Consider the following 25,371-nt stretch of genomic DNA (forward strand, 5'->3'; position numbering starts at 1 on the left):
CAAAGCCTTGGTGACCTTTCCAGGCCTCCACCACCCCGCCATTCCCTGCTCAGGCCTAGGGCAGCTCCTCCTGCCAGGGATGCTATACCTGATAACAAGGTTGCTTTCTTTTATGAAGTTGTCCTGAAACATCCTTTTCCTTTTCTTTTGTTTTGGTTGCAGATCCTGGGGTTTAAACTCAAAGCCTGGGCACCGTCCCAGAGCTTCCATTTGCTCAAGGCTAGCTCTCTACTACTTGAGTCACAGCTCCACTTTCGACTTTTTGGTGGGTCATTGGAGATAAAGAGTTTCACAGACTTACTTGTCATGGCTGGCTTTGAATCGAGAGCCTCAGATTTTGACCTCCTGAATAGCTAAGATGAGCCACCTGAGCTGACTTTCCTGAAATATCTTTTCCTGTTTGCTATCCTATTTGGAACTGTTCATTCATTTGTTCATTCATTTATGCAACAGGTGCTCCCTCCATTTTGGGGGCTGTATTTACAGAACACAGGTTAGTGAGGACACAGGCAATCTGGTGAGTGAACACTTAAGGAGGAGACTGTCAGGAGGAAAGGTGCAGTTCAGAAATTCCTCTGGTTGCTGTGCGGAAGACAGAAAGGCCTTCTCTGTCTAGAGCAGGGGTTGGACAAGCTGACGCTACATTTCTTGCCTCCAAGGGTACCAGAAGACACGTGATTGGGTTCTCACTAATGAGAGGGCAGCAGAAGAAAGCAGAAAATCTGCTTTGTTTAGCTACAAAGAAGTTGATCAGGAGCCTTCTTCCTTGCTGTTTTATTACTATTATGATTACTACATCTTCAGTATAAGATACAAATTATATGGTATCAAATTTATTCCTTCCTTCCTTTTTTTCTTTCCTTTGTGCCAATCCTGGGGTTTGAACTCAGGGCCTGGGCACTGTCCCTGAGTTTGTTTTGCTCAAGGCTAGTGCTCTACCACTTGAGCCATAGTTCTACTTCTGGCTTTTTTGGTAGTTTATTGGAGATAAGAGTCTTACCAACTTTCCTGCCCTGGATGGCTCTGAACCTTGATCCTCAAATCCTAGCCTCCTGAGTAATTAGGGGTATAGGTGTGAGCCACCAGCACCCAGCTTTCTTTTTTATTTTATTTTATTTTGTTGGTTGTGGGACTTAAATTTGGGGCCTGAGCACTGTCCCTGTGCTCTTTTGCTCAAGGCTAGTGCTCTAACACTGAGCCACAGTACCACTTCTGGTTTTTCTGGTGATTCATTGGAGACAAGAGTGTCACAGAGAGCTGGGAATGTAGATCAGTGGTAGAGTGCTTGTCTAGCATGCACAAAGCCCTGGGTTCAATTCCTCAGTGCCACATAAACAGAAAAAGCCAGAAGTGGCACTGTGGCTCAAGAGGTAGAGTGCTGGGCTGGGGATATGGCCTAGTGGCAAGAGTGCCTGCCTCGGATACACGAGGCCCTAGGTTCGATTCCCCAGCACCACATATACAGAAAACTGCCAGAATCGGCGCTGTGGCTCAAGTGGCAGAGTGCTAGCCTTGAGCAAAAACAAGCCAGAGACAGTGCTCAGGCCCTGAGTCCAAAGCCCAGGACTGGCCAAAAAAAAAAAAAAAAGAGGTAGAGTGCTAGCCTTGAGCAAAAATAAGCCAGGATCCAAAAAATATGGTACTTATACACAATGGAATACTACATAGCGATTAGGAATGGTGAAATGTTGTTATTCGCAGGGAAATGGTCAGAACTCGAACAAATAATGTTGAGCGAGACAAGCCTAGAACACAGAAAACAAAGGGGCATGATCTCCCTGATATATGACTGTTAACAAAGGGAGACGGAGAGACAGTAGAGACCAAGTCTGTGAAACCAAAAACTGCTTGTCAAATAGTATTCCCCACAGGATTGGGGCAGCGACCCAACAGTATGTTACTAAAACCAAACAATTACTCAACATATAAAGGTCAAAAATTGACCTCTCAGGGGAATACAATAGCTCAAAAGCTATGTATGTACGTTCATATAGGACTACTGTTGACATATGGTCTAATATCGACATTACATTTAAAGCCCTAGGCGAACTTTCTTGGGCGTGGCCACGTGGCTACTGTATATGTTCTTTATACATTGTATATTGTATATATGTCTACATGACCTAGAGAAGGGATAGAAAAACAGGGCGTAAGATATCACAAGAAATGTACACACTGCCCTACTATGTAACTGTACCCTTTTTGCACAACACCTTGTCAAAAAAATGTGTTCAATTAATAAATAAATTTAAAAAAAAATAAGCCAGAGACAGTGCTCAGGCCCTGAGTCCAAACCCCAGGACTGATCAAAACAAACAAAAAAGAATGTCACAGACTTTCCTGCCCAGGCTGACTTCAAACTGTGATCCTCAAATCTCAGCTTTCTGATTAGCTAGGATTATTAGCATGAGCCACCAGTGCCTGGCATTCTTCTTCTTATTTTTAAAATCTTAAATTCTTATTTTTAAAATACTGGTACTGTGGTTTGAATACATCAGGGTCTCATGTTCTAAAGGTCACGGCTGGCATTCTACAATTTGAACCACATCTCCTCTTCTGACTTTTTGATAGTTCACTGAAGATAAGAGTCTCACAGACTTTCCTGCCTGGGCTGGCTTTGAACCACAATCCTCAGATCTGAGCATGCATTAGCACACCAAGCTTCTTTGCCTTTTTAAATTTGGCTTCTTTGTCTTTTAAACATCTGTACTATTGTTTTAACTTCTGATAAATCTGTGTTTTATAATAAAAGTTAAGGCTGGAAGCATGGCCCAGCAGCACAGCAACTACCAAGGACACATGAGACCCCTGACTTCAAATCTTCATACAAATAAATAAATAAATAAATAAAGTATATAGGAGGATATATGCAGATAATATACAAATATTATGGTATTTTCTATAAGGCACTGAACATTCTCAGATTTCAGTAACTTAAGGTCCAAGATCCAATCCACTCAAACACCAGGGCAGAAAGAGACCGCCCTCCCCGCGGCCCCACCCCTTATAAATGATAGCACAGTTCCTAATTGAGATTTCAGACTTTTGAGATTTCCTAATTTCTAACCTGCAACTCTAACTGCTCAGAATAAGCCTTAAGTGTCTATGTGTACTAGAGTTTAGTCACAGCTTTGCAACTCTTGGAGCCAGGGATCAACATTTCTAAGGAGTACGCTGGGCCTAGGTGGCTCACGCCTGTCATCCTAGCAACTCAGGAGGCTGAGTCTGAGGATATTGGTTTGAAGCCAGCATAGGCAGGAAAGTTCATAAGACTCTCTCTCTCTTCTCTCTCTCTCTCTCTCTCTCTCTCTCTCTCTCTCTCTCCCTCTCTCTCTCTCCCTCTCTCTCTCTCCTTTTTCATCAGTCATGGGGCTTGAATTCAGGACCTGGGCTCTGTCCCTGAGCTCTTTTGCTCAAGGCTCACACTCTACCACTTTGAGTCACAGCTCCACTTCCAGTGTTTTGGTGGCTAATTGGAGGTAAGAGTCCATGGACTTTCTTGCCCAGGCTGGATTTGAATCAAGATGCTCAGATCTGGCTGGGAATGTGGCTTAGTGGTTAAAGTGCTTGCCTAGCATGCATGAAGCCCTGGGTTCGATTCCTCAGCACCACACACAGAAAAAGCCAGAAGTGGCACTGTGGCTCAAGTGGTAGAGTGTTGGCCTTGAGCAAAATGAAGCCAGGGACAGTGCTCAGGCTCTGAGTTCAAGCCCCAGGACTGGCAAAAAAAAAAAAAAGGCTAAGGGAGTTGCTAGAGATCCTGAGTTCAAGCCCCAGTATGCACATGCACACACATACACACACATTTCTAAGGCTTGTGACCATAAAGTTACACATTGCAATTAGTTTCATTTCTACAGGTTTCATTTTTGAGCCAGGCATAGTGGTTCACACCTGTAATCCCAGCAGTCAAGGGAGCTAAGGCCAGGAGGATTGCAAGTTTGAGGCCAGCCTGGGCCACAAAGGAGTTAAAGCTACCTAAGCTACTGAGTGAGAGCTTGCTTCTAAGGCAGGGCTGACACGAACTCAGCTGCGTGCTGAGCTCCACGTGGTTACATAAATGAAAATTAACTAAAACAGTAAGGTTTAAAGTGGTCCCTCAAGTGTGGCACCAGCCACAATTCAAGTGCTCTAGAGCCATGTGTACTAATGGTCGTGGTTTCAGCCACCACAGATCCGCACTGCCCTCTGAATGGCAAGTTCTGTTGGGCAAAGATCATTGACTTTCCTCCTCACTCCCAGCCATCCAGGTTCTTAGGCAGTAATGTGTCTCAGACTACCCCAAAGTCCCCTTCACTTCCCTCTTCTCTCCTCGTCCTCCCTCCCACCCCACCCTCTCAACCTTGTTCCACATACCCGCCAAGGCCTTGATCCTGGAGCACTCAAAGAGAGAAGCAGCTGCTGTGGAGGCTGCCACGGGTTCACGGTCCCAGCCTCTGTCTGGACTCTCCCAGCGGGGTGCAGAGTTATTGTTGTTGGGGGCAGACAGGCCCTCCATGTTGTCCAGTTCCCCTGGAACCTGTGCCATTGGGGAAGTGAAGGCCTGAGGTAGGGGAGAGGGAGAGGGAAAGGGAAAGGGAGGTGAGGGCTGCAACCATAGTCTGAGCACTCCTCACTCTGATTGGTTTTGAGTCTGGTAGTCTCTGTCACCGTGAGAGAATGTGACAACCCTGTCTATCCTGACCACTCTCAAAGGACACTGTGGGGGGTAGGAGCGTGGCTTAGTGGTAGAGTGCTTGCCTAGCATGCACAAAACCCTGGGTTCCATTCCTCAGCACCACATACACAGAAAAAAGGTGGATGTGGCTCTGTGGTTCAAATGGTAGAGTGGTAGCCTTGAGCAAAAGAAGCTCAGGGACAGTGCTCAGACCCTGAGTTCAAGCCCCAAGACTGGCAAAAAAAAAAACAAAACCCACCACCAACAACAACAAAAAACCCACAAAAGTCTATATGAAGATCACCTGACTTAGTGCCACACACTAGATAACCACTCAGCAACCTGTCACTGCTGTTGTTATTATTGTCAAACAATGACATAGAACTCTAATGAAGTAAAATAATACTAATGGCCAGGGAGGAAAGTCCATGAGACTCTTGTCTCCAATTTTTCAACAAAAAGCTGAAAGTGGAGAAGTGACTCAAGCAGTAGAATGCTTGGAGCAAAAAAGCCAGGCAAATGTGTTTATGAGCCAGGCGCTGGTGGTTCACACCTGCCTTCCTAGCTACTCGGAAAGCTGAGTTTGGAGTATCACAATTCAAAGCCAGCTCAAGAAAGGAAAGTCTGTGACACTCTTATCTCCAATGAACCACCAAAAAACTGGAAGAAGCTGTGGCTCAAAGTGGTAAAGCCCCAGCCTTGAGCAAAAGAGCTCAGGGACAATGCTCAGGCCCTGAGTTCAAGCCCCATAAATGACGGCGGGGGGAAGGACCCAGACAGTTGCCAATCCACCAGATTGTGACCCAGAGTGGTGGAAATCATCTCCTTTGGCGGACACACCAAAATACATTGCTATTCTTTGCTTCTATGGAAAGCTGTAAGCAAGCATATGACCACCTGTGTGACCTGGGCCAAATCGCCTCCCCTCTCTGAAGGGATTGTGGTATCTGGCACATGGCAGGCTCCCAGTATGATTTCTTATTTTGCGTGTGCCTGTGTGTGCTCATACTGGGGCTTGAACTCAAGGCCTAAGTGCTGCCCCTGAGCTTTTTCACTCCAGGCTGGCACTCCACCGCTTGAACTACAGCTCCACTCCCCTGCTGTATTCTCTCTGTATCTTTCGGCCGTTGTCTTCTACTTGGCCTCTCTGTGCCTCGGTTTCCTTCTCTGTGAAGTAGGGCTCAGCGCTGTTTCCTGGAAGGAGGTGCTTGGGGATGGGGGGTGCCCCTCAAGCTCTTGGTGAGCTGGGTCACACACAGCGGGGAGCAGCTGTGGCCTCAGGTGAGAGTTGGATGGGAGCAGGAAGAGGAGGAGAAGGTGACAGGAGAGGTGGGGAGGCCGGCCGGGGTCCTGGCCGGCCCTGCGGAGCCTGGCCCTGGGTGGGATGGATGGTGCCCGGCGTTCCGGAGCGGCAGTGCCTCCCTGTGTCCCTGCAGGACAACATGGGGAGGAGGGGGCCCGGGAAGGACAAGGCCTGTGGGCAGACCCACGCCTGGCTCCGGCAATCGACGAGATGGAGGGGTGGGGGCTCGTGTTGCCCCGATCCCCCCTCCTCAGCCTCCACTCCGCTCGGGGAGACCCGCCATGCGGGAGGAAGGGGCTCGGGCCGAGCCCGGGCGCCGGGGAGGATGCCCGGGCAGGTGGGAGATGCTCCGGGAGGGGCCCGGGCCGCCTCGCCGCTCACCTGGGCCCGCGGCCGCACGCCGGGGCTGCCTTCCCCGCCGATCGCCGTCGCCGCGCCGGGCAGCTGTCCTCCCGGCCGCCGGTGTCCGCGGCCCGGCCCGGCCCCGGCTCCGTTCGGCCCCGCCGGTCCCCAGCTCGGCCAGATCCGCATGCGCCGCCGCCGCCGCCGCCGCCGCCGCCGCCTCCCCCAGCCGGGCGCCTCCCCCACCGAGCGCGGCCGCCGCCGAGCGGAGCGCGGCCCCCCGACCCTCCCGCCCACCCGGGACCCCCGACCCCCGGGCCTGCCGCTCCCCGCCCGGGCCGCGCGCGCGGTGCACAGCCGCACGGGAGAGGGGGCACGACGCAGCGTCACATGGTGTCACACACGGACACCTCCACGCTGACACCCCCACACTGACACACACAGACACCCCACACCCCCACGCTAACATATACCAACACCCCCACTCCCCCACGCTGACACACACGGACATCCCCACCCCCCCAACACTGACACCCCCAAGCTTACACACACTGACGCCCCTACACTGACACACACTGACACTCCACGCTGACACACACACTGGTACCCCACAGACACACACGGACACCCCAATGCTGACACATACACACACTGGTACCCCACACTAACACACACTGACACCGCCACGCTGGCACACATAGATACCCCACACTGACACACACAGACGCCCCCACACCCCCATGCTGATACACACTGACACCCCCACACCCCCACACTGACACTCCATGCTTACACACACTGACACACACACACTGGCACCCCCACACTGACACCCCATGCTTACACACACTGACACACACACTGGCACCACTACACTGACACACACTGACACTCCACGCTGATACACACACAGTGGTACCCCACACTAACACACACTGACACCCCAATGCTGACACACACAGTGGTACCCCCACCCAGACACACACGGACACCCCTTATGCTGACACACACAGACACACACACACTGGCAACCCACACTGACACACTGACACCCCCATGCTGACACACAGACACATACTGGCACCTCCACACTGACATACAACATACACACTGATACCATGCACGCTCACACTCACTGACACCCCACACTCACACATAGACACACAAACACACAGATACCCCCACTGACACTGACACCCTGTGCTCACACACACTCACACACAGACACACACAAACACACACTGACACTCCCATACCAACACACAGACACATACTGGCACCCCCACACTGGCATGCAACATACACACTGATACTGCCCATGCTACACTCACTGACACCCCCACACTCACACATAGACACATAAACACACACTGATACCCCCCACTGACACACACTGACACCTCGATGCTCACACACTCACACACAGACACAAAAACACACTGATAACCCCCACTGACACATACTGACCTCCCCATGCTCACACACATACGGCACCACTTGCACTCACACACAAATATACACTGACACCCCCACTCTGACACATACACTGGCACCACCCACACTGATACACACACTGACACCTCCACAAACACACTGCACACTGACACAGACACACTGACAACCCACACTGACACACACATTGACACTCCCCACTCACACACAAAACACACTAGCACCAACCACACTCACACACTGACACCCCACACACAAACACACTGACACAAACACTAATACCCCCACTGACACCCCTCACTGACACACACTGACACCCCACACTGACAAATATGGATACACACTCATACCCCTACAGTGATATACACACTGACACACACACTGACACCACTCATAGTGACACACATGGACACATACTGACACACCACACTGACACACATGCTGACACCCCCACATTGACACCCCATACTGACACATATGAACACACACTCACACCCCACAGTGACACACTAATACCACTCACATTGTCACACATAGACACATGGACACATACACTGCCTTACACACTGACATTTCCCACACTGAAACCACCAAAGACACACACTGACATTCCTACACTGATATACTGACACTCCTACACTGACACAGACACACACTGACATGGACACACTAACATTCCCACACTGACACATACATATTGACACATACACACTGCTACACATGCTGACACACACTGACACACACAGACACATACCCCACACTGACACCCACACAGTGGCACCCCCACACTGACATTCCCACAGATACACATGACATCCCACACAGACAGACACACATGTACACACACCCCACACTGATACACAGACACACTAACATTCCCACACTGACACACATGCTGACACAGATTTTCACCCCCTGCACCCCTATGCTGACACACTGACACATAGACATTCCCACACTGACACACACACACACAGGATCACCACAACATCACACACACAATCTTCACATCAAGGTCACTCTGGGTCAGACCTTCAAACTCTCACCCAGTTGTCCCACATGAGAAGAGAGAGTCTGGGTCCACTGTAACATGTTCAAATAGAACACCATCACCACCACCAACAACAACAACATGGTGCTGTACACCATCACCCACATCTTCACCAGCGCACACTCAAGATTGTCACACCAGCCAGGTGTACTGATGGCTCACACCTGTCCTCCTAGTTACTCAGGAGGCAGAAATGTGAGGATCAAGGTTCAAAGCCAGCCCAGGAGAAGAAGGCCCTAAGACTCTTATGTCCAATGTACCAGTAAAAATCCAGAAGAGGGGCTGGGACTGTGGCTTAGTGGTAGAGTGTTTGCTTCATATGCATGAAGCCCTGGGTTCGATTCCTCAACACCACATAAACAGAAAAAAAGCCGGAATTGGCTCTGTGGCTCAAGTGGTAGAGTGCTAGCCTTGAGCAAAAGAAGCTCAGGCCCTGAGTTCAAGCCCCAGGGCTGGCAGGGGGGAAAAAAATCCAGAAGAGGATCTGTGGCTCAAATAGTAGAATACTAGCCTGGGGGGTGGGGGGCAGGGATCCCTCAGGGAAAGCGCCTAGGCCCTGAGCTCCAGCCCCAATACGGGCATAAAAAAAGAAAAAAAGTAAAATTCAAGCTTGTCTCTCCCGTCACCCAGGCACAAGGAGACACGCGTAAGCATCAATCACACGGTCACCACCATCAGGAACACCCAGAGACATGGTCCAAGGGGCTCTGGCGTTCACACAACCTTCCATGGCAAATGTGGTGTTCCAGTGACAACCGAATAGTCGCTGACACGTGTGCCACACTCATGGGCTGTCACTCAGGCTGACACTGGCTGTCACTCACAGTGTCACCCAAGGTCACCAAAGAACAGCACTGAGTGCCGCCCACACTCACACGGGACAGCACCCACAAGCATGCTCTCCCTGCGGTCACAGAGGTGCACAGTCACACACTTACAGTGGCACCCCACGCAGCCACACGCCCCCTGTCCTTGGACCCCTGGCTTGTCTGAGGAAGCTAAGCGGGACACAGAGCCCCACCTCTGCCCCTAGACGCGCGCGGGGAAGACAGGCCGGGTGGGAGCAGAGGCAGTGGGCGTGGCCCCCGCCCAGTCGGCCTTCTCTGAGTGGCTGGAGCGTGGAGGAGGGGCGATGAGTGACAAGCTCTCTTGACTCCGCCCACTCGCCTCCTTTCCCAAATGGAGGGGCGTGGCCTTCAAGTGGAAGCGAAAGAGAGGGTGGTGCTGGGCGGTGAAAACTGGTTCCTGCCCCGCCCACCCGCGGTCTTCGGCACGGGGCGTGGCTTTGTATGACCACGCCCACTGACCAATACACCGGGGCGGGCCTGGGGCGTGGCTCTCCAAACTAGCTCCGCCCCATCCCTCCAACTAAAAAAAGGGCGGAGAACCCTGCCAGCAGCCATTGGGTTCCCGCGCGTCCTGATCCTCTGTCCTAGCAGACTCTTGGACCCCTGGCAGCATGGCTGTCAAGAAAATCGCAATCTTCGGGGCCACCGGAAAGACCGGACTCACCACTATGGCGCAGGCGGTGCAAGCAGGCATGAGCAGGGGTCGTTGACGGTGGGATGGGGGCGGTGCACATGGCAGAGCATTAAGAAGGAATGTTACCGGTCACAGGGCCTGGCCCGAGGCTGGTGGTGGCCGGCAGTGTCCAAGTCAGGTGGGTGAAGATTCTGGGAGCAAAGTAAGAGACTACAGGGCCAATGAATGCAAGGAGGCCATGCGATTTCGTTTTATGTGAGTCTAAGGCCCATGACCGACTGGGGGACTCCAGTGACACAGCAGTAGATAAACCCAGGGCTCTTCTAAAAATCATGGTGATTGTGGTGGTGGTTGTGGGCACACCCAGAGAGAGTTTACTGAGCCAGCTTCTGCCTTTCACCCAGCAGTGCCTTCTCCCCACTTGTTTTATAACCTGACAGTCCTCATTTGGGGTGAGTGCTAGTATTAGGACAACTTAGCAGAGGAGGCCACTGAGGCTCAGAGAGTGATTTGTCCAATATGACACAGGGGGACGTGGTAGTGCTAAGGTCTGAAATTCCTATTTCTTTTATTTATTTATTTATTTATTTTGGCCAGTCCTGGGGCTTGGACTCAGGGCCTGAGCACTGTCCCTGGCTTCTTTTTGCTCAAGGCTAGCACTCTGCCACTTGAGCCACAGCGCCACTTTTGGCCATTTTCTGTATATGTGGTGCTGGGGAATCGAACCCAGGGCCTCATGTATATGAGGCAGGCACTCTTGCCACTAGGCCATATCCCCAGCCCTGAAATTCCTATTTCTCTGTGTGTGTGTGTGTGTGTGTGTGTGTGTGTGTGTGTGTGTGTGTGTGTGTGTGCACCAGTACTGGGACCTGAACTCAGGGCCTTAGCTGTCCCTTAGCTTTTTCACTCAAGACTGACACTCTACCACTTGAGCTACAGCTCCAACTTCTGGCAGCTTCAACATCATGATCTTTAGATCTCAGCCTCCTGAGAAGCTAGGATTACAGGTGTGAGTCACTGGCTCCCTGGCTCTAATTCCTGCTCTTAAGTATAAAAGAAATTGACTGGTTTTTTATTTGGACACCACAAAAAGAAAGTTGAAAAAGTTACAGGCAAGGTTGTTGTGAACACCTGTCCTAGTCCTGGAAATGTCAGTGAGGGCTGACAATTCTGGTTCCTCAGGAGGGGTTGCAGAGTTGTCCATTATCCCTTGTCCAACATACTAGAGTTTACCAGTGACCAGCTGGGCCTGGAACTTCCAGATATGGGGCTCCACCCCTCCTAGTTAGTCTCAGGGACCCTAAAGATAGAATATCTCTGTGTCCCCAAAGGGTGGAGATCTTCAGTATCCAAAATTTGCTGTTTTCAGCTCATTCTCTCTCTCTTTCTTTCTCTCTCTCTCTCTCTCTCTCTCTCTCTCTCTAGTGGGGCTGAACTCAGGGCCTTGGCACTGTCCCTTAGCTTTTTTTAGGCTGGCTTTGAATCATGATCCTCAGATCTCAGCCTCCAGAGTAGCTAGGATTATAGGCATGAACCACCATTGCCCAGCATGTATGCATTTATTTATTTACTTATTTATTTATTTATTTTTGAGGAAGTTTGGAAGTCTGATCTCACATTCACAATCCTCCATCTTAGCCTTCCAAGGGCTGAGATTGTATTGCAGCCTTATTATGCCCTGCTGTTAGCAAGGGGGGGACTCTTTCTGACATTTCTCCACTACTAGGTAGTCTGTCCTCTGCGCCTGGGGCTTGTGAGGATCTTGACTTTCAGGAAGGAGTGAGCCTTGGGTTCAATTAAACTTTAATTTGCTGATAAACATTTCTAAGGACCGGAAGGGAAGGAAGAGGGAGAAGTTCAAACATGCTGAGTCACCCTAAATATCTGTTTTTTTGTGTGTGTTACTACTTCACTTTAATCCCTAAATCCACAGGTTTTGCTTACAGGCCTGCTGGCCGCTGGGTGACCCAAGGGGATTGTGGACTAAGGGGGTGGGGAATATAGGGGTGCACTGCCTTTTCTGGGAGCTCTTCAGGGTCTCCCTTATTCCTATCAGAAATAGGAAGGGCTTGGATAAATTGGGATTTATTTACCTCAGTGTGATACTGTCAGGGCCAACAGGCCTGTTGGAGCCAGGCCTGTTGGAGCTCACTCCTGTAATCCCATCTACCCAGGAGGCTAATTTGTGAGGATCATAGTTCAGAGCCTTTCTGGGCAGGAAAGTCTGTGAGACTCTTATCTCCAATAAACCAGCAAAAAAAAAAGTGGAGCTGTGGCTCTAGTGGCAGAGCACTAGCCTTGAGCAAAAGAGCTCAGGAAGATCACCCAGCCTCTGACTCTTAAGTTCCAACCCCAGGATGTGCACAAAAGAAAAGAAAAAAAAATCAATTTGGGCAATGGATGTAGTTGGATGGTAGAGTACTTGCCTAACATGGGCCAGGCCCTGGATTCTAGCTCCACCGCTACAAAAAGCAAAAAAGCCAAACCAAAAGCACCTAGTTCACTCCTGGGAAGAGTGAGGCAGAGCCCCCTACTCACGAAGGCTGCTCTCTGTGTCCCTGGCCCCTTATTACTTAACACCCTTGGAGTCAAAGCCAAGGCTGCCTTGAGAACTGTTTGGGCTGCCATAACAAATACTGTCCACTAGGTGGCTTATAAACGACGGAAATGTATTTTAGTTCTGCACTGGTGGCTCACACCTCTCATCCTAGCTACTCGGGAGGCTGAGATCTGAGAATTATGGTTCAAAGCCAGCCCAGGGAGGAAAGTCCTTGAGATTCTTATCTCCAAGAAACCACCAGAAGTGGCATGGTGGCTCAAGTGGTAGAGCACTAGCCTTGAGCTGAAGAGCTCAGGGACATCACCCAGGCCCAAAGTTCAAGCCCCATGACGGAGGAGGAAGAGGAGGGGGGGGAGGAGGGGGGGAAGAGGGGGAGGGGGAAGAGGGGGGAGGAGGGGGAGGGGGGAGGAGAAGGAGGAGGAGGAGGAGGAGGAGGAGGAGGAGGAGGAGGAGCAGGAGGAGGAGGAAAAGCAGCAGTAGCTCAGGGACAGTGCCCACACCTTGAGTTCAAACCCCAGGACAGGCCAGAAAGAAGAAGAAGAGCCTCCCAGACTTTCCTGTCCAGGCTAGCTTTGAACTGAGATCCTCAGATCTCAGCCTCCTGAGTAGCTAGTTTTACAAGCTTGAGCCACTGATGCCCCACTCTGTGGTTTTTGTTTTTATTTTTATTTTTGCCAGTCCTGGGGCTTGAACACAGGGCCTGAGCACTGTCCCTGGCTTCTTTTTGCTGAAAGCACTCTACCTCTTGAGCCACAGCACTACTTCCAGCTTTTTCTGTGTATGTGGTGCTGAGGAATTGAACCCAGGGCTTCAAGCAAGCTAGGCAAGCACTCTACCACTAAGCCACATTCCCAGTCCTCTGTACCATTTTTTTTTTTTACCATTTTTTTTTAAAGGAGACTGATCACACAGTGTCTGCAGAGAGCAAACTGTGGACCAGTGGATGAGGCATTCGATGGTCTCCTTCAGGCAATAAGTAATCAAGCCAGTTTGCAAACTCAGGTTCCTGAGGCCAGAACACCCAGAGTTGGAGGTCAGCCTGAGCCACACAGGGAGACCCTATCTTCAACGAAACAAAACAACAAACCAAAAAACAGATCTGTGGGACATTTAAACCTGAATTCTCGTGTTTGTAAGGGATCGGGGAGATGGCAATGATAAATGACTCAGTCCCTGCACTTGCACGGTTCTTGTTTTTCTCCTGTCCACAGGAGGGAGAGTGATGACAGAGGAAGTACAAATGACGGGGGAGGCCTGGGGAAAGAAGGTAAAGGGTGATCCAGGCAGAGGCACGGCATGTGCAAAGGCCAGAGGGCAGGAAGCAGCATGCGTGTTTGAGGAACAGAAAGGAGTACAGTGGGTGAAGAAGATAATGTCTGGCTAGACAAGGCCAGGTCCTGAGGGACTCTGGAAGAGGCAGTACTGAGGGGAGCAGGCTGTGCTTCAAGGCATCAGTGGGTCCCCACATGAATCTGAACAGGGACACACTTAGACATAAAGTGGAAAGATCTGTCTGGAAAGACAGGAGCAGGTAGAGGGCCCAGACCTGTCCTCTTGCCTCTGCCTCTCAAGTTCTTGGATTATAGGCTTGAAGTACAGTACCCTGGCTGCTTTTTTATTTTTATTTTTTGGTCAGTTGTGGGGCTTGAACTCAGGGCCTGAGCTCTGTCCCTGAGCCTCTGTGCTCAAGACTAGTGCTCTACCACTTTGAGCCACAGTGCCACTTCCAGTTTTTGAGTAGTTAATTGGAGATAAGAACCTCCTGGTGATATTTCTACCCTGGCTTTGAACCATGATCCTTGATCTCAGCCTCCCGTGTAGCTAGGATGACAAGCATGAGCCACTGATGCGCGACTGCATTTTTTTTTTTTTTTGGTAACTGTTCTATTGAGCTATAATTTACATACTATACAACTGTTCCATTTTAAATGTACAATTTGCTAGGCATCAATGGCTCAAGCCTGTAATCCTAGCTAGTTAGAAGGCTACAGTCTGAAGATCACAGCTCAAAGTCCAATTAACTAGCAAAAAGCTGGAATGGAGCTGTGGCTCAAGTGGCAGAGCATTAACCTTGAGCTAAAAAGCTTTGGGGACAGTGCCCAGGCCCTTAGTTCAAGCCCCAAGACTGGCAAAAATAAACAACCCTAAAAACAACTAAATGGTTCTCAGTATATTCACAGTTCTGCAAATGGTATCATAATCAATCTAGAACATTTTTATCATCCTAGAAAGAAACTCCTAGAAGCCTCTCCTTTCCCTCTGTTTGTTTATTTGTTTTGTTTTTGTTGCCAGTCCTGGGGCTTGGACTTAGGGCCTGAGCACTGTCCCTGGCTTCTTTTTGCTCAAGGCTAGCGCTCTACCTCTTGAGCCACAGCGCCACTTCCGGCTTTTTCTATATATCTGGTGCTGAGGAATTGAACCCAGGGCTTCATGTACACGAGGCGAGCACTTCACCACTAGGCCATATTCCCAGCCCCTCGCCTTTCCCTCTGCCACTACCCACCTACTTGCTGTTTTTCTACCCTAACTTTCCCCTAGCCTGAGGCAGCCACTTATCCACTTCCTGTTTCTATGGATTTACCTGCTGTGACCATTTCACAGTCTTGAAGTCCGGCACTGGTGGCTCATGCCTGTAATCTTACCTACTTTGGAGTCAAAGACTAGAGAATCATAGTTCAAAGCCAACCCTGACAGAAAAGTCTGAGACTTATCTCCACTTAAGGAGAAAAGTTAGGAGTGGAATTGTGGCTCAAGTGGTAGAACAAAGGAAGGGTGTGTGTGTGTGTGCTGGTGGCTCATGCCTGTAATCCTAGCTGCTCAGGAGGCTGAGATCTGAGGGTCATGGTAGGAAGCAGGTTAGGCAGAAAAGTCCATGAGAATCTTATCTCCACTTACGGAGGAACAAAAGCCAGAAGTAGAATTGTAGCTCAAATGGTAGAACGAAAGAGAAAGGGGTAGGAGGGGCTAGGAATATGGCCTAGTAGTAACAGTGCTTGCCTTGTATACATGAAGCCCTGGGTTCGATTCCCCAGCACCACATATATACAAAAAAAAGGCCAGAAGTGGCATTGCAGCTCAAGTGGCAGAGTGCTGGACTTGAGCAAAAAGAAGCCAGGGACAGTGCTCAGACCCTGAGTCCAAACCCCAGGACTGACAAAAAATTTTAAAAGAGAGAGAGAGAGTGGGGGAGAGGAAGAGAGAAAGAAAATAAAGGAAGAAAAGAAGGAAAGAAGGAAGGAAAAGGAAGGGAGGATGGAGGGAAATGATTACAAACCAGTGTCTAAGTATGGATGTGGGCAATGGTTTGGGGGCTCATGGCACCATCCAGACCCCAGGAGTGCCCTGCCACAAGTTCCCTGACCTTCCTCTTCATTTCCGGTTGTTTACAGGTTATGAAGTCACTGTGCTGGTTCGGGACATGTCCAGGCTGCCGTTGGAGGGGCCCCGGCCAGCCCACGTGGTCGTGGGTGACGTTTTGAAGGCCGCTGATGTGGACAAGACAGTGGCTGGACAGGAAGCCGTCATTATCCTCCTGGGCACTGGCAGTGACCTCAGTACTGAGCCCCCCCTGTGCCCACGGCCCACCCCTGCACCGCGGCCCCCAGCACCACTCCCACCCCCAGCCCCTCCCCTGCCACCCCTGCCACCGCCGCCACCACCCAGCAGTGACAGCCACTCTCTGTCCCCTCTAAGGTCCTACGACTGTGATGTCCCAGGGCACCCAGAATATTGTGGCAGCCATGAAGGCACATGGAGTGGACAAGGTCGTGGCGTGCACCTCGGGTGGGTGGTGGATCCCCAAGGTGGGGCTGAGCTGGGAGGTGTCAACTGCACAGGCGAGCCAGGGCTCTCACATTTCCAAGTGATTTTTTTTTTTTTTTTGCATCTATTGAACACCAACTGTGCCTTAACCTTGCTGGCTGATTCAAAAGGCAAAGCATTGACCAGTTGGACTGTACATGACAGAGGTCACAGAGGGGACCCAGGTGGTGACCCCATTATGAATGGATGCTCATTATATAACCATACATCCTGAGGGGCTGGGATGTGGCGGAGGCCCAAGTGCTTGCCTGACATGGGCCCTGGGATTCATTTCCAGGAAGGCAAAGAAAGAAAGAGACAAAAGAAGGGAAAAGATTGAGCCAGGCACCAGTGGCTCACGCCTGTCATCCTAGCTACTCAGGAGGCTGGGATCTGAGGATTACAGTTGGAAGCCAGCCCAGCAGGAAAGTGTGTGAGACTCTTATCTCCAATGAACAAACCAGCAGCCAGAAGTGGAGCTGTGGCTCAAGGGGTAGAGCGCTAGCCTTGAGAGAAAAAGCTCAAGAAGGGCACCCAGGCCCTGAGTTCAAGTCCTAGCACACACGCATGTGCACACACACACACACACACAAGCTGCTATGAAAAGAGGCTGCTGGTGGCTAGCAAGAACTACAAGCAATCAGTGTAGTGGCATTTATGGAGCCCCAGTCTGAGCCCTCAGGGAGCTCACAGAGTTCCTTTGTGTGTAGGATTCTCCTGGTAAGGAAGCAGCAAACCCAATGGCTGACTCCCATCGGGGTTCACAGCACCTCAGCTGACACAGCTAACAGCTGGCAGGTACACCAGACTCTCCTAGATGTCATCATAGACGTCATCCTTAGCTGCCTTCCTAGGGAGGGAGCAGCTGGATTGTATTGTTGGAAATGCTGCCAGATAGTGATAAGGGCTCCGTGGCAGCAAGAACCCTGCACATGCAAAGGCCCAGAGGCCAGACCTAGCTGGGATGGGAGGCCATGAGTAAAGTCATCTCTCTTGCTCATAGTGTGTGTGTGTATGTGCATGTGTGTGTGCGAGTGTGCACACACATGTGTGAGTGCACTAGTAGTGGAGCTTAAAGTCAATGCTTGGCATTCTTGGCTTTTGTGCTCAAGGCTAGCACTCTACTCCCTGAGCCACACAGCTTCACTTTCAGCTTTTGGATGGTTAACTGGAGATGAGAGTCTCAAAGGCTTTCCTGACTGGGCTGGCTTTGAATCTCAACCCTCAGATCCTCCATGTCCTGAGTAGCTAGGATGACAGGTGTGAGCCACTCGCCCCCAGCCATAGATGTGACTCCTTTACTTTCAATTTTGAAGTAGAAATGGAACCCAAATATGCAAATTTGGGGAGAGGGAGTGTGTTGGAGGGAGACATGATATGGCTTGTAGCCCAGGCCAATGGGGAACTTAGGATCCTCCTGCCTCCGCCTCCTGTCCTGCCTCCGCCTCCTGAATGCCAGGATTACACGCCTGCCTCACTAGGCCAAGCTTTCTCTCTCTCTCTTTTGGTGGTAGTACTGAATTCAAGGGCCTCATGCTTTCATTGGGCTTTTTCACTGAAAGCTAGCACTCAACCATTTGAGCCACATCTTCACTTTCAGCCTTTTCTGATTCATCAGAGCTAAGTTTCTCACAGAGTTTCCTGCCTGGGCTGGCTTGGACCCTCAATCCTCAAATCTTAGCCTCCCGAGTAGCTAGGATGACAGGCCTAAGCCACTGGCCCTCAGCTGCTGAAAGATTTTGGTCCTGGCTGTAAAGACAAGACGGTTCTGGCTGACCCTGCCCTGTGTATTCCCTCCCACCCTCACAGCCTTTCTGTTATGGGACCCTGCTAAGGTACCCCCACGCCTGCAGGAGGTGACCAACGACCACATCCGGATGCACAAAGTACTGCAGGAGTCTGGCCTGAAGTATGTGGCTGTTATGCCTCCACATATAGGTGAGTTGCCGCCAGCCTGTTCCACCAAACCTTCCAGAGACATCTATAGGGCTTTTTCTCATTGCTCTAAAAGGAAAAAAAAAAAAATTGAGCAGGGTGAGGCTACACAAGCCTGTCATCCCAGCACGTAAAAGGCTAACTCATTGATTGGATATAAGAGTCTCAAAGACTTTTTTGACTGGGTTGGCTTTGAACCCTGATCTTCAGATCTCATCATCTTGAGGAGCTAGAAGAGCTAGAATGATAGGCATGAGCTACACCAACACCCAGCTTTCTTCCTTTTTTTTTTTTTTTTTTTTGTCATGGGGCTTGAACTCTAGGCCTGGGTGCTGTCTGTCCCTGAGCTCTTCAGCTCAAGGCTAGCCCACTACCACTTGAGCCACAGCACCACTTCTGGTTTTCTGGTGATTAATGAAGATAAAAGTCATGGACTTGGGGCTGGGAATATGGCCTAGTGGTAAAGTCCTTGTCTCGTATACATGAAGCCCTGAGTTCAATTCCTCAGCACCACATATATAGAAAAAGCCAGGCTGTGGCTCAAGTCGCCAAGTGCTAGCCTTGAGAAAAAAAAAAAAAAAAAGCCAGGGACAGTGCTCAGGCCCTGAGTTCAAGCCCCAGGACTGGCAACAAAACAAAACAAAAACAAAACAAAGAGTCATGGACTTTCCTGCCTGGGCTGGTTTTAAACCATGATCCTCAGATCTCAGCCTCCAGAGATTACAGGTGTGAGCCACAGGCACCTGGCATTTTGTTTGTTTGTTTAATAAGTTCTGATGACACATTTTCATCCCTGGCACACACACATACACAAAAGTTAAAAATGGGAGAAGGGAGGGGAAGGAAAGGACATTTACTTCACCTTGCCCCTCTTTACCTCCCAGGGGACCAGCCACTCACTGGGGCCTACACTGTGACTTTGGATGGACGGGGGCCTTCAAGGGTCATCTCCAAACATGACCTGGGTCACTTCATGCTGCGCTGTCTCACCACGGATGAGTACAATGGGCACAATACTTACCCATCCCACCAGTATGACTAGGATCCCAACCCTGCCTAGAAGGCTGGGATTCTGGGAAATGAGCCCCAAGGAAGGACCAACAAGTAAATCTTGAGCCAAGAGCTTCAACTTGTTCCAGAACACTCGACTCTGTGACTCTTCTTTCAGCTTGTCTCTTTGTTCACTTATTCTTTTCTCAGTTTTTTTTTTTTTAATTGAAATGTTGAGTACTAGGGCTTGAATGCAGGGCCTGGGCACTGTCCTTGAACTTTCTTTTGCTCAAGGCTAGTGCTCTACCACTTAAGCCACTGCTCCATTTCTGTCTTTTTGGTGGTTAATTGGTTTGTTTTGTTTTTGTTGACAGTCCTGGGGCATGGACTCAGGGCCTGAGCACTGTCCCTGGCTTCTTTTTGCTCAAGGCTAGCACTCTGCCACTTGAGCCACAGCACCACTTCCGGCTTTTTTCTATATATGTGGTGCTGAGGACTCGAACGCAGGGCTTTATGTATATGAGGCGAGCACTTTTTTCACTAGGCCATATTCCCAGCCCCTTTGGTGGTTAATTGGAAATAAGAAATTCCTAGCTTTTCCTGTCCCAGGCTGGCTTTGAATATGTGATCCTCAGCCTTGTGAGTAGGTAGGATCACAGTAAGAACTTCAGAGCCATCTGTTCCTGGCTCACTTTTTGCTGGCTAATTGAAGATAAAAATCTGGGAATCCAAATGTCATCCCAGGCTGGTTTTGAACCAAGATATTCAGATCTCAGTCTCTGGAATCGCTAGGGTTATTGAATGGCTCATGTCTGTAATCCTAGCTACTTAGGAAGCTGAGATCTGCGGATCGCGATTCAAAGACAGCCTGGGCAGGAAAGTCCATGAGACTCTTTCCAATTAACCACCAGAAAACTGGAAGTGGGGCTGTGGCTCCAGTGGTAGAGTGCTAGCCTTGAGCTCAAGAGTTCAGGGACAGCGCCCAGGCCCAGAGTTCAAGCCCACAACCGACCAAAAAAGAAGAAGAAGAAGAATTTTACAGGGCAGGGCGTCGGTAGCCAGATCCTCAAAGGCTTCCAGGGGAAAGTAAGTTTGAGCCAAGCATAGAGGTGTTTCTATCATCCTAGCACTCAGGTGGTGGAGTTAGAAAAATGGAAGGGCCAGCCAGGGACTACATAATACAGTTCCTGTGTAAAAAACAACAGAAACCAGAAAGGCTTTGAACTTTATTTCCAAGGTGGTGGGGAGTCCTGAAAACTTTCCAACCGCACAGGGGCTATCCAGGAGGGACCACCAGAAGAGGTGCAGAGAAACCTCCAAGCAACCTTTAAACAGGGTTCCTACCCCGAGGGTAAAGAGCCCAGATTGGGCGGGGCTGACGTCGCCAAGCAACCGAGGCCGCGCCATACTATTGGCTAGTATTCAGTGCGTCATCACCTTCCGCTCAAAGGGCCAGCCTCGGGAACCCCGGGGGCGTGGCCTGCCCCAGCTGCTCAGCCCCTCCCCTGCTGTAAAGCCGGGAGAAGACGCCGAGTGGGGGTGGCGGGTGGGGTGCCACCCGGTCCACCTTCCAGATGAGGTCCAGCCCTGGCGTGAAGGAGCTGCAGAGACAAAGGGAGAGAGAGAGAGAAAGAGAGAGAGCTATGAGGATGATGATTCCAGAGCAGCGACTTTAGCAAAATCCCGAAAGAGATTGTGTACACACAGTGTGTGTGCGTGTGTGTGTGTGTGTGTGTGTGTGTGTGTGGTGGAGCTTGAAGTTAGGGCCCGGGCGGCTTCCCTGAGTTTTTTGTTTTGTTTTCCGCTAAAGCCTAGCACTGTACCAACTGAGCCACCGCTTCACTTCCGGCTTTTTGGCGGTTCATGGGGCTGGCTTCAAAACCACGATCGCCAGATCCTGAGTAGCGAGGATTACAGGCAGGAGCCTTCGGCGCCTGGAGAAAGGGGAGGGGAAAAAAAAGAAATAAAATAAAGAGGTTCCGATGGCTTCGCCACCCTCCACCCCAGAGACAAACCCGGCCCCAGACAAGTCAAAAATCCTTTAAATGGTCCCGGGCGTTAGGGAGGGGCAGGCGGGGAGGGCGGTGCTGGGTGTCGGGCGGTGGTTCCGCCCAGCCAATCGACGCCCGGCGTTGGGCAGGACTCCAGCCAATCGCAGGTGTTAGTCCGGCTCCGGGGCGGGGCTGGCTGGCGGGGCTGGGACTCGGAGGCCCAGGGAAGGTGAGCGGGGATTCTACTGTGCTCTGTTCGGGCGCACGTCGGCCCTGCGTCTCTGGAGGTGGTTGGTTGCGAACCTGGAAGCTCTGGTGAGGAGTGGAATCCACCTGCGATTGGGGGCGGGAAGAGACGGGGGAAGGTGGAGTCTGCGCGGGAGAAGAGGAGTGATGGGATTTTGAGGGCTAAGCACCGGGACGACTCGAGTTCGAGATCCCGAGGGGAGGCAAGGGAGGATTTCTGGACTGGAGAAAGTTTAGAGCTGCGGCTTGGTGTGTGTGGGGGGGGGGGGGTGGTGTGGAGAGCGGCGGTGATGTTTGGAGAGAATCAGAGGGAGAAACTTTCGGAGAGCAAAGAATTTGAATTGGACGGCCTGGGGTGGGAACTTCGTGGTGGTTCTGGGGAAAGTGTGAGAGGCTTAAGGCTGGGACTTGGAGCATTGCTAGACAACCTCGAGAGTTGTGGAATCCTAGGGCTCTTCGCTAAGGCAGAGTGCATGCCGGAAAGAGTCCGGTGTTGGGGGGGTCTTAGCTGCTGGACGTGGCATTTGGAGATGAAATCTAGGGGTGTTGTATAGTCGGAGAATAGGAAAGATTTGGGGTTGGGGGAAATCCCTGACTCTCCCCCTTAGAGAAGCATTCGGAGCGAATCGTTGAGAGCCTTGGGTCTCCGGATTGCTCCGCAGTTTCTGGGAGAATCCCGGACCTTCGGGGGTTTGTGGGGACTGGATAAAAGCAGTTTTAGAGCTGGAGTCGGGTGGGGGGAGGGGTGTTCCGGGCGTGGAGCTCCGACCCACAGCCCCGGAGGCAATAGAGGGCGGGGCTCGGCTGGCGCCCGGCAGCTGGACGTCCGGGTTCCCCTCCCCCACCGGCCAGGATCCTAGTGCGCATGCCCGAGGTGGGGGCGGGGAACCTCAGCCCCTTGATGAGCAAGGCCCTCTGGGAATTGTAGTGCCTTCCTCCACTTCATGCGTGTGCCGGGCTACTGTGGGTCCACATTTCCCAGAAGCCCCCGGGGCATGTTGGGGCGGCCCTAGGTGCTTAATGGAGATCCACGGGAGGGCGGGGCCTCTGGGACGCCGAGGTCTGGTTGAGTGAGCCGTGAGGGGGCGGGGCTTGGCGCTAGTTGAGATCTAGCAAGCTTTCCTTTGGGGCGCACTTCAGGGAAATCAGAGGCGCTGCCTGAAGGAATGAGGAAGGCGGCCCCATCCCTGCTCTTGGGTGCGCTCCCAGTTAAGACTGAGAACAGAACAGAGACAGCCGAGCAACAGTGCCTCCAGCCTGTAATCCTAGCTACTCAGGAGGCTGACACCTGAGGATCGCGGTTCGAAACCAGCCTGGGCTGGAAAGTACTGGAGACTCCTGATATCCAATTAACCACCAAAAAGGCCCAAGTGGAGCTGTGTGGCTCAAGTGTTAGGGCATCAGCCTTGAGCAAAAAAGTTGAGAGACGGAGCCCAGGCCCAAGTCTGGCGTACGCGTGTACACACATACACACACAAAGACAAAGAAAATCACTCACAGGCCTGCCTGAGAAACGCGATTTCAGGTCACTATGTCTCATTAGTCCCTTTTCTCTCCGCAGGGCATCATGGTGGGAGGCTTAAAGAGGAAACACTCGGACTTAGATGAGGAAGAGGAGGAAAAGAAGTGGGACTGCAGTCCAGCCCGCCTTCAGAGCTACCACCAGGCCTTGCTCCGAATCTCCTTAGACAAAGTCCAGCGCAGCCTGGGGCCCCGAGCCCCCAGCCTCCGTAGGCATGTCCTCATCCACAACACCCTGCAACAACTCCAGGCTGCCATTCATCTGTCCCCAGCTCCCACCCTACCCCCTGAGCCCCTCTTTCTGGGCGAAGAAGATTTCTCCCTTTCCACCACCATAGGCTCCATCCTCAGGGAGCTGGAGACATCCATGGAGACAGAATCGCCTCAGATTCCAGTGGCCGCCCCAGGCCTTCAGAATGAAGGGCTGGCCCAGCCTGGGCCAGTCTTCTTAGAAGCTTTGAGCTCCAGGTACCTGGGGGACTCTGGGCTGGATGACTTCTTCATGGACATTGACACATCTGGAGTGGAGAAGGAACCTGCACTGGCTGCCCCAGAACCTTCACACAACCTCTTCTGTGCCCCTGGGTCCTGGGAGTGGAATGAACTAGACCACATTATGGAAATCATTCTGGGGTCCTAAGACCCAACAGCGATCCTTTCCCCAGTCAGTCTTGGTGGGCTGGGTCCCTGGATGTGACTTTCTGTGTATGTGTGTGTGTGTGTGTGTGTGTAGGCTCTAAAAAAGAGACTGTGGCCTCCTTTCTTCCTGTTTCAGGGTTCCACAAACTGTCCCGCACGTGTGTGTGTCTGGTTACCACAGCCTTCTGTGAAGGTGGCCCTTCCTGAATTAATTTATCTGCTCCAAATGCCTTAACAAGACTCTGTTGATTGGAGTCGGCCTTCTCATGACCACATTTTGTCCATGTCCACCTTCCACTCCCCTGGTTGACCACACAGGGGTCTCAGGAAAGATGAAGCTGGGCCAGTCCAAGAGTGACAGCACTGTGCAGCCAGATTGTTCTGAGGCTGAACTCCACTTCCTTGGCAGAACCCCAGTTCTAGCAGCCTGATCTATAACCAGGCCGGACCATGTGCAATAATGGATGGAAACCACATTATATTTAAGAAAGGCAGGGTTTGTGGGTTTGAGGAAATTTTTTTATTGTAACTTTTTAAAAATAAAAGTATTTTGGAGAGAGGCTGGTATTGCTTTCAGAATGTAAACTTCATTGGGATGGTGGGAGGGATCTGGGAAATTTCCTACCCTTTTCACTGCCAAAGGTAGAGCAGGTGTGTCACTGTATGGTAAGTGACAGTGCTCTTGTTAAAAGCACTGTTGTATGTCGGGCACTGGTGGCTCATTCCTGTAATCCTAGCTACTCTGGAGGCTGAGATCTTAAGGATAGGCGTTCAAAGCCAGCCTGGGCAGGAAAGTCAGTGAGACTCTTACCGTCAATGAACCACCAGAAAACTGGAAGTAGTGCTGTGGCTCAAAGTGGTAGAACACTAGATTTGAGTGGGTTGGAAAAAGCTCAGGGACAATACTCAGTCCACAACTGACAAAAATAAAAATAACACCTGTTGTAATCATTTTAGGAGGCAAGCACTCTAGCCACTAGGCCATATCCCCAGCCCCTTGTAATCATTTTAGTTTGAATTAAATCCTTTTATCCTGCTGGGGACATGGCCTAGAGGCAAGAGTGCTTGCCTCATATACCTGAAGCCCTGGGTTCAATTCCTCAGCACCACATATATAGAAAATGGCCAGAAGTGGCGCTGTGGCTCAAGTGGCAGAGTGCTGGCCTTGAGCAAAAAGAAGCCAGGGACAGTGCTCAGGCCCTGAGTCCCAGCCCCAGGACTGTGTTGCTAGTCCTGGGGCTTGAATTTAGGGCCTGGGTGCTGTCCTTGAGCCTCTCTGTGCTCAAAGCTAGGGCTCTACCACTTGAGTCACAGTGCCACTTCTGGCTTTTTCTGAGTAATTTATTGGTGTTAAGAGTCACAGACATTTCTGCCTGGGCTGGTTTTAAATTGAGAGCCTCA

General features: G+C 51.1%; 3 protein-coding genes across 4 annotated transcripts in view; 2 read left to right on the forward strand and 1 right to left on the reverse strand.

The window, feature by feature from the left end:
- Sptbn4 (spectrin beta, non-erythrocytic 4) overlaps positions 1-6,386 on the reverse strand; it is a 55,481-nt gene extending 49,095 nt beyond the window's left edge. Inside the window, exons 1-2 of the mRNA XM_048368657.1 lie at positions 6,342-6,386; positions 4,357-4,543 (exon numbers count right to left, since the gene is read on the reverse strand). Coding sequence (XP_048224614.1) covers positions 4,357-4,528 — 172 coding nt within the window. The 5' untranslated portion in view covers positions 4,529-4,543; positions 6,342-6,386. The remainder of the gene's footprint in view (positions 1-4,356; positions 4,544-6,341) is intronic.
- Positions 6,387-10,183: 3,797 nt separating this feature from the next.
- On the forward strand, positions 10,184-19,673 carry Blvrb (biliverdin reductase B). 2 transcript variants are annotated; one of them, XM_048369273.1, is made up of 5 exons: positions 10,184-10,343; positions 16,237-16,401; positions 16,541-16,611; positions 18,406-18,586; positions 19,468-19,673. In XM_048369273.1, exons 1-5 carry the CDS (start codon positions 10,265-10,267, stop codon positions 19,623-19,625), a joined length of 654 nt encoding a protein of 217 aa, XP_048225230.1. In that variant the 5' UTR covers positions 10,184-10,264; the 3' UTR covers positions 19,626-19,673. The 2 variants fall into 2 exon arrangements, with proteins under 2 accessions (XP_048225230.1, XP_048225232.1); XM_048369275.1 differs by having other exon boundaries at positions 10,188-10,343; positions 16,541-16,630; positions 18,458-18,586.
- Positions 19,674-21,752: 2,079 nt separating this feature from the next.
- On the forward strand, positions 21,753-24,527 carry Sertad3 (SERTA domain containing 3). Its single transcript, XM_048369276.1, has 2 exons — positions 21,753-21,879; positions 23,372-24,527. The coding sequence occupies exon 2, from the start codon at positions 23,378-23,380 to the stop codon at positions 23,969-23,971; it is 594 nt and encodes a 197-aa protein (XP_048225233.1). The 5' UTR covers positions 21,753-21,879; positions 23,372-23,377; the 3' UTR covers positions 23,972-24,527.
- The last annotated feature ends 844 nt before the right edge of the window (positions 24,528-25,371 follow it).

Source organism: Perognathus longimembris, chromosome 20 (assembly GCF_023159225.1).
Source record: "Perognathus longimembris pacificus isolate PPM17 chromosome 20, ASM2315922v1, whole genome shotgun sequence".
Lineage (NCBI taxonomy): Eukaryota > Metazoa > Chordata > Mammalia > Rodentia > Heteromyidae > Perognathus > Perognathus longimembris.

Excerpts from the sequence above, each read along its gene's own strand:
- Blvrb (XM_048369273.1), top strand. The coding sequence starts at position 10,265 with ATGGCTGTCAAGAAAATCGCAATCTTCGGGGCCACCGGAAAGACCGGA. Across the intron at positions 10,344-16,236 it reads GGCGCAGGCGGTGCAAGCAG|GTTATGAAGTCACTGTGCTG; the intron begins GCATGAGCAGGG and ends GGTTGTTTACAG. Across the intron at positions 16,402-16,540 it reads GGGCACTGGCAGTGACCTCA|GTCCTACGACTGTGATGTCC; the intron begins GTACTGAGCCCC and ends GTCCCCTCTAAG.
- Sertad3 (XM_048369276.1), top strand. The coding sequence starts at position 23,378 with ATGGTGGGAGGCTTAAAGAGGAAACACTCGGACTTAGATGAGGAAGAG.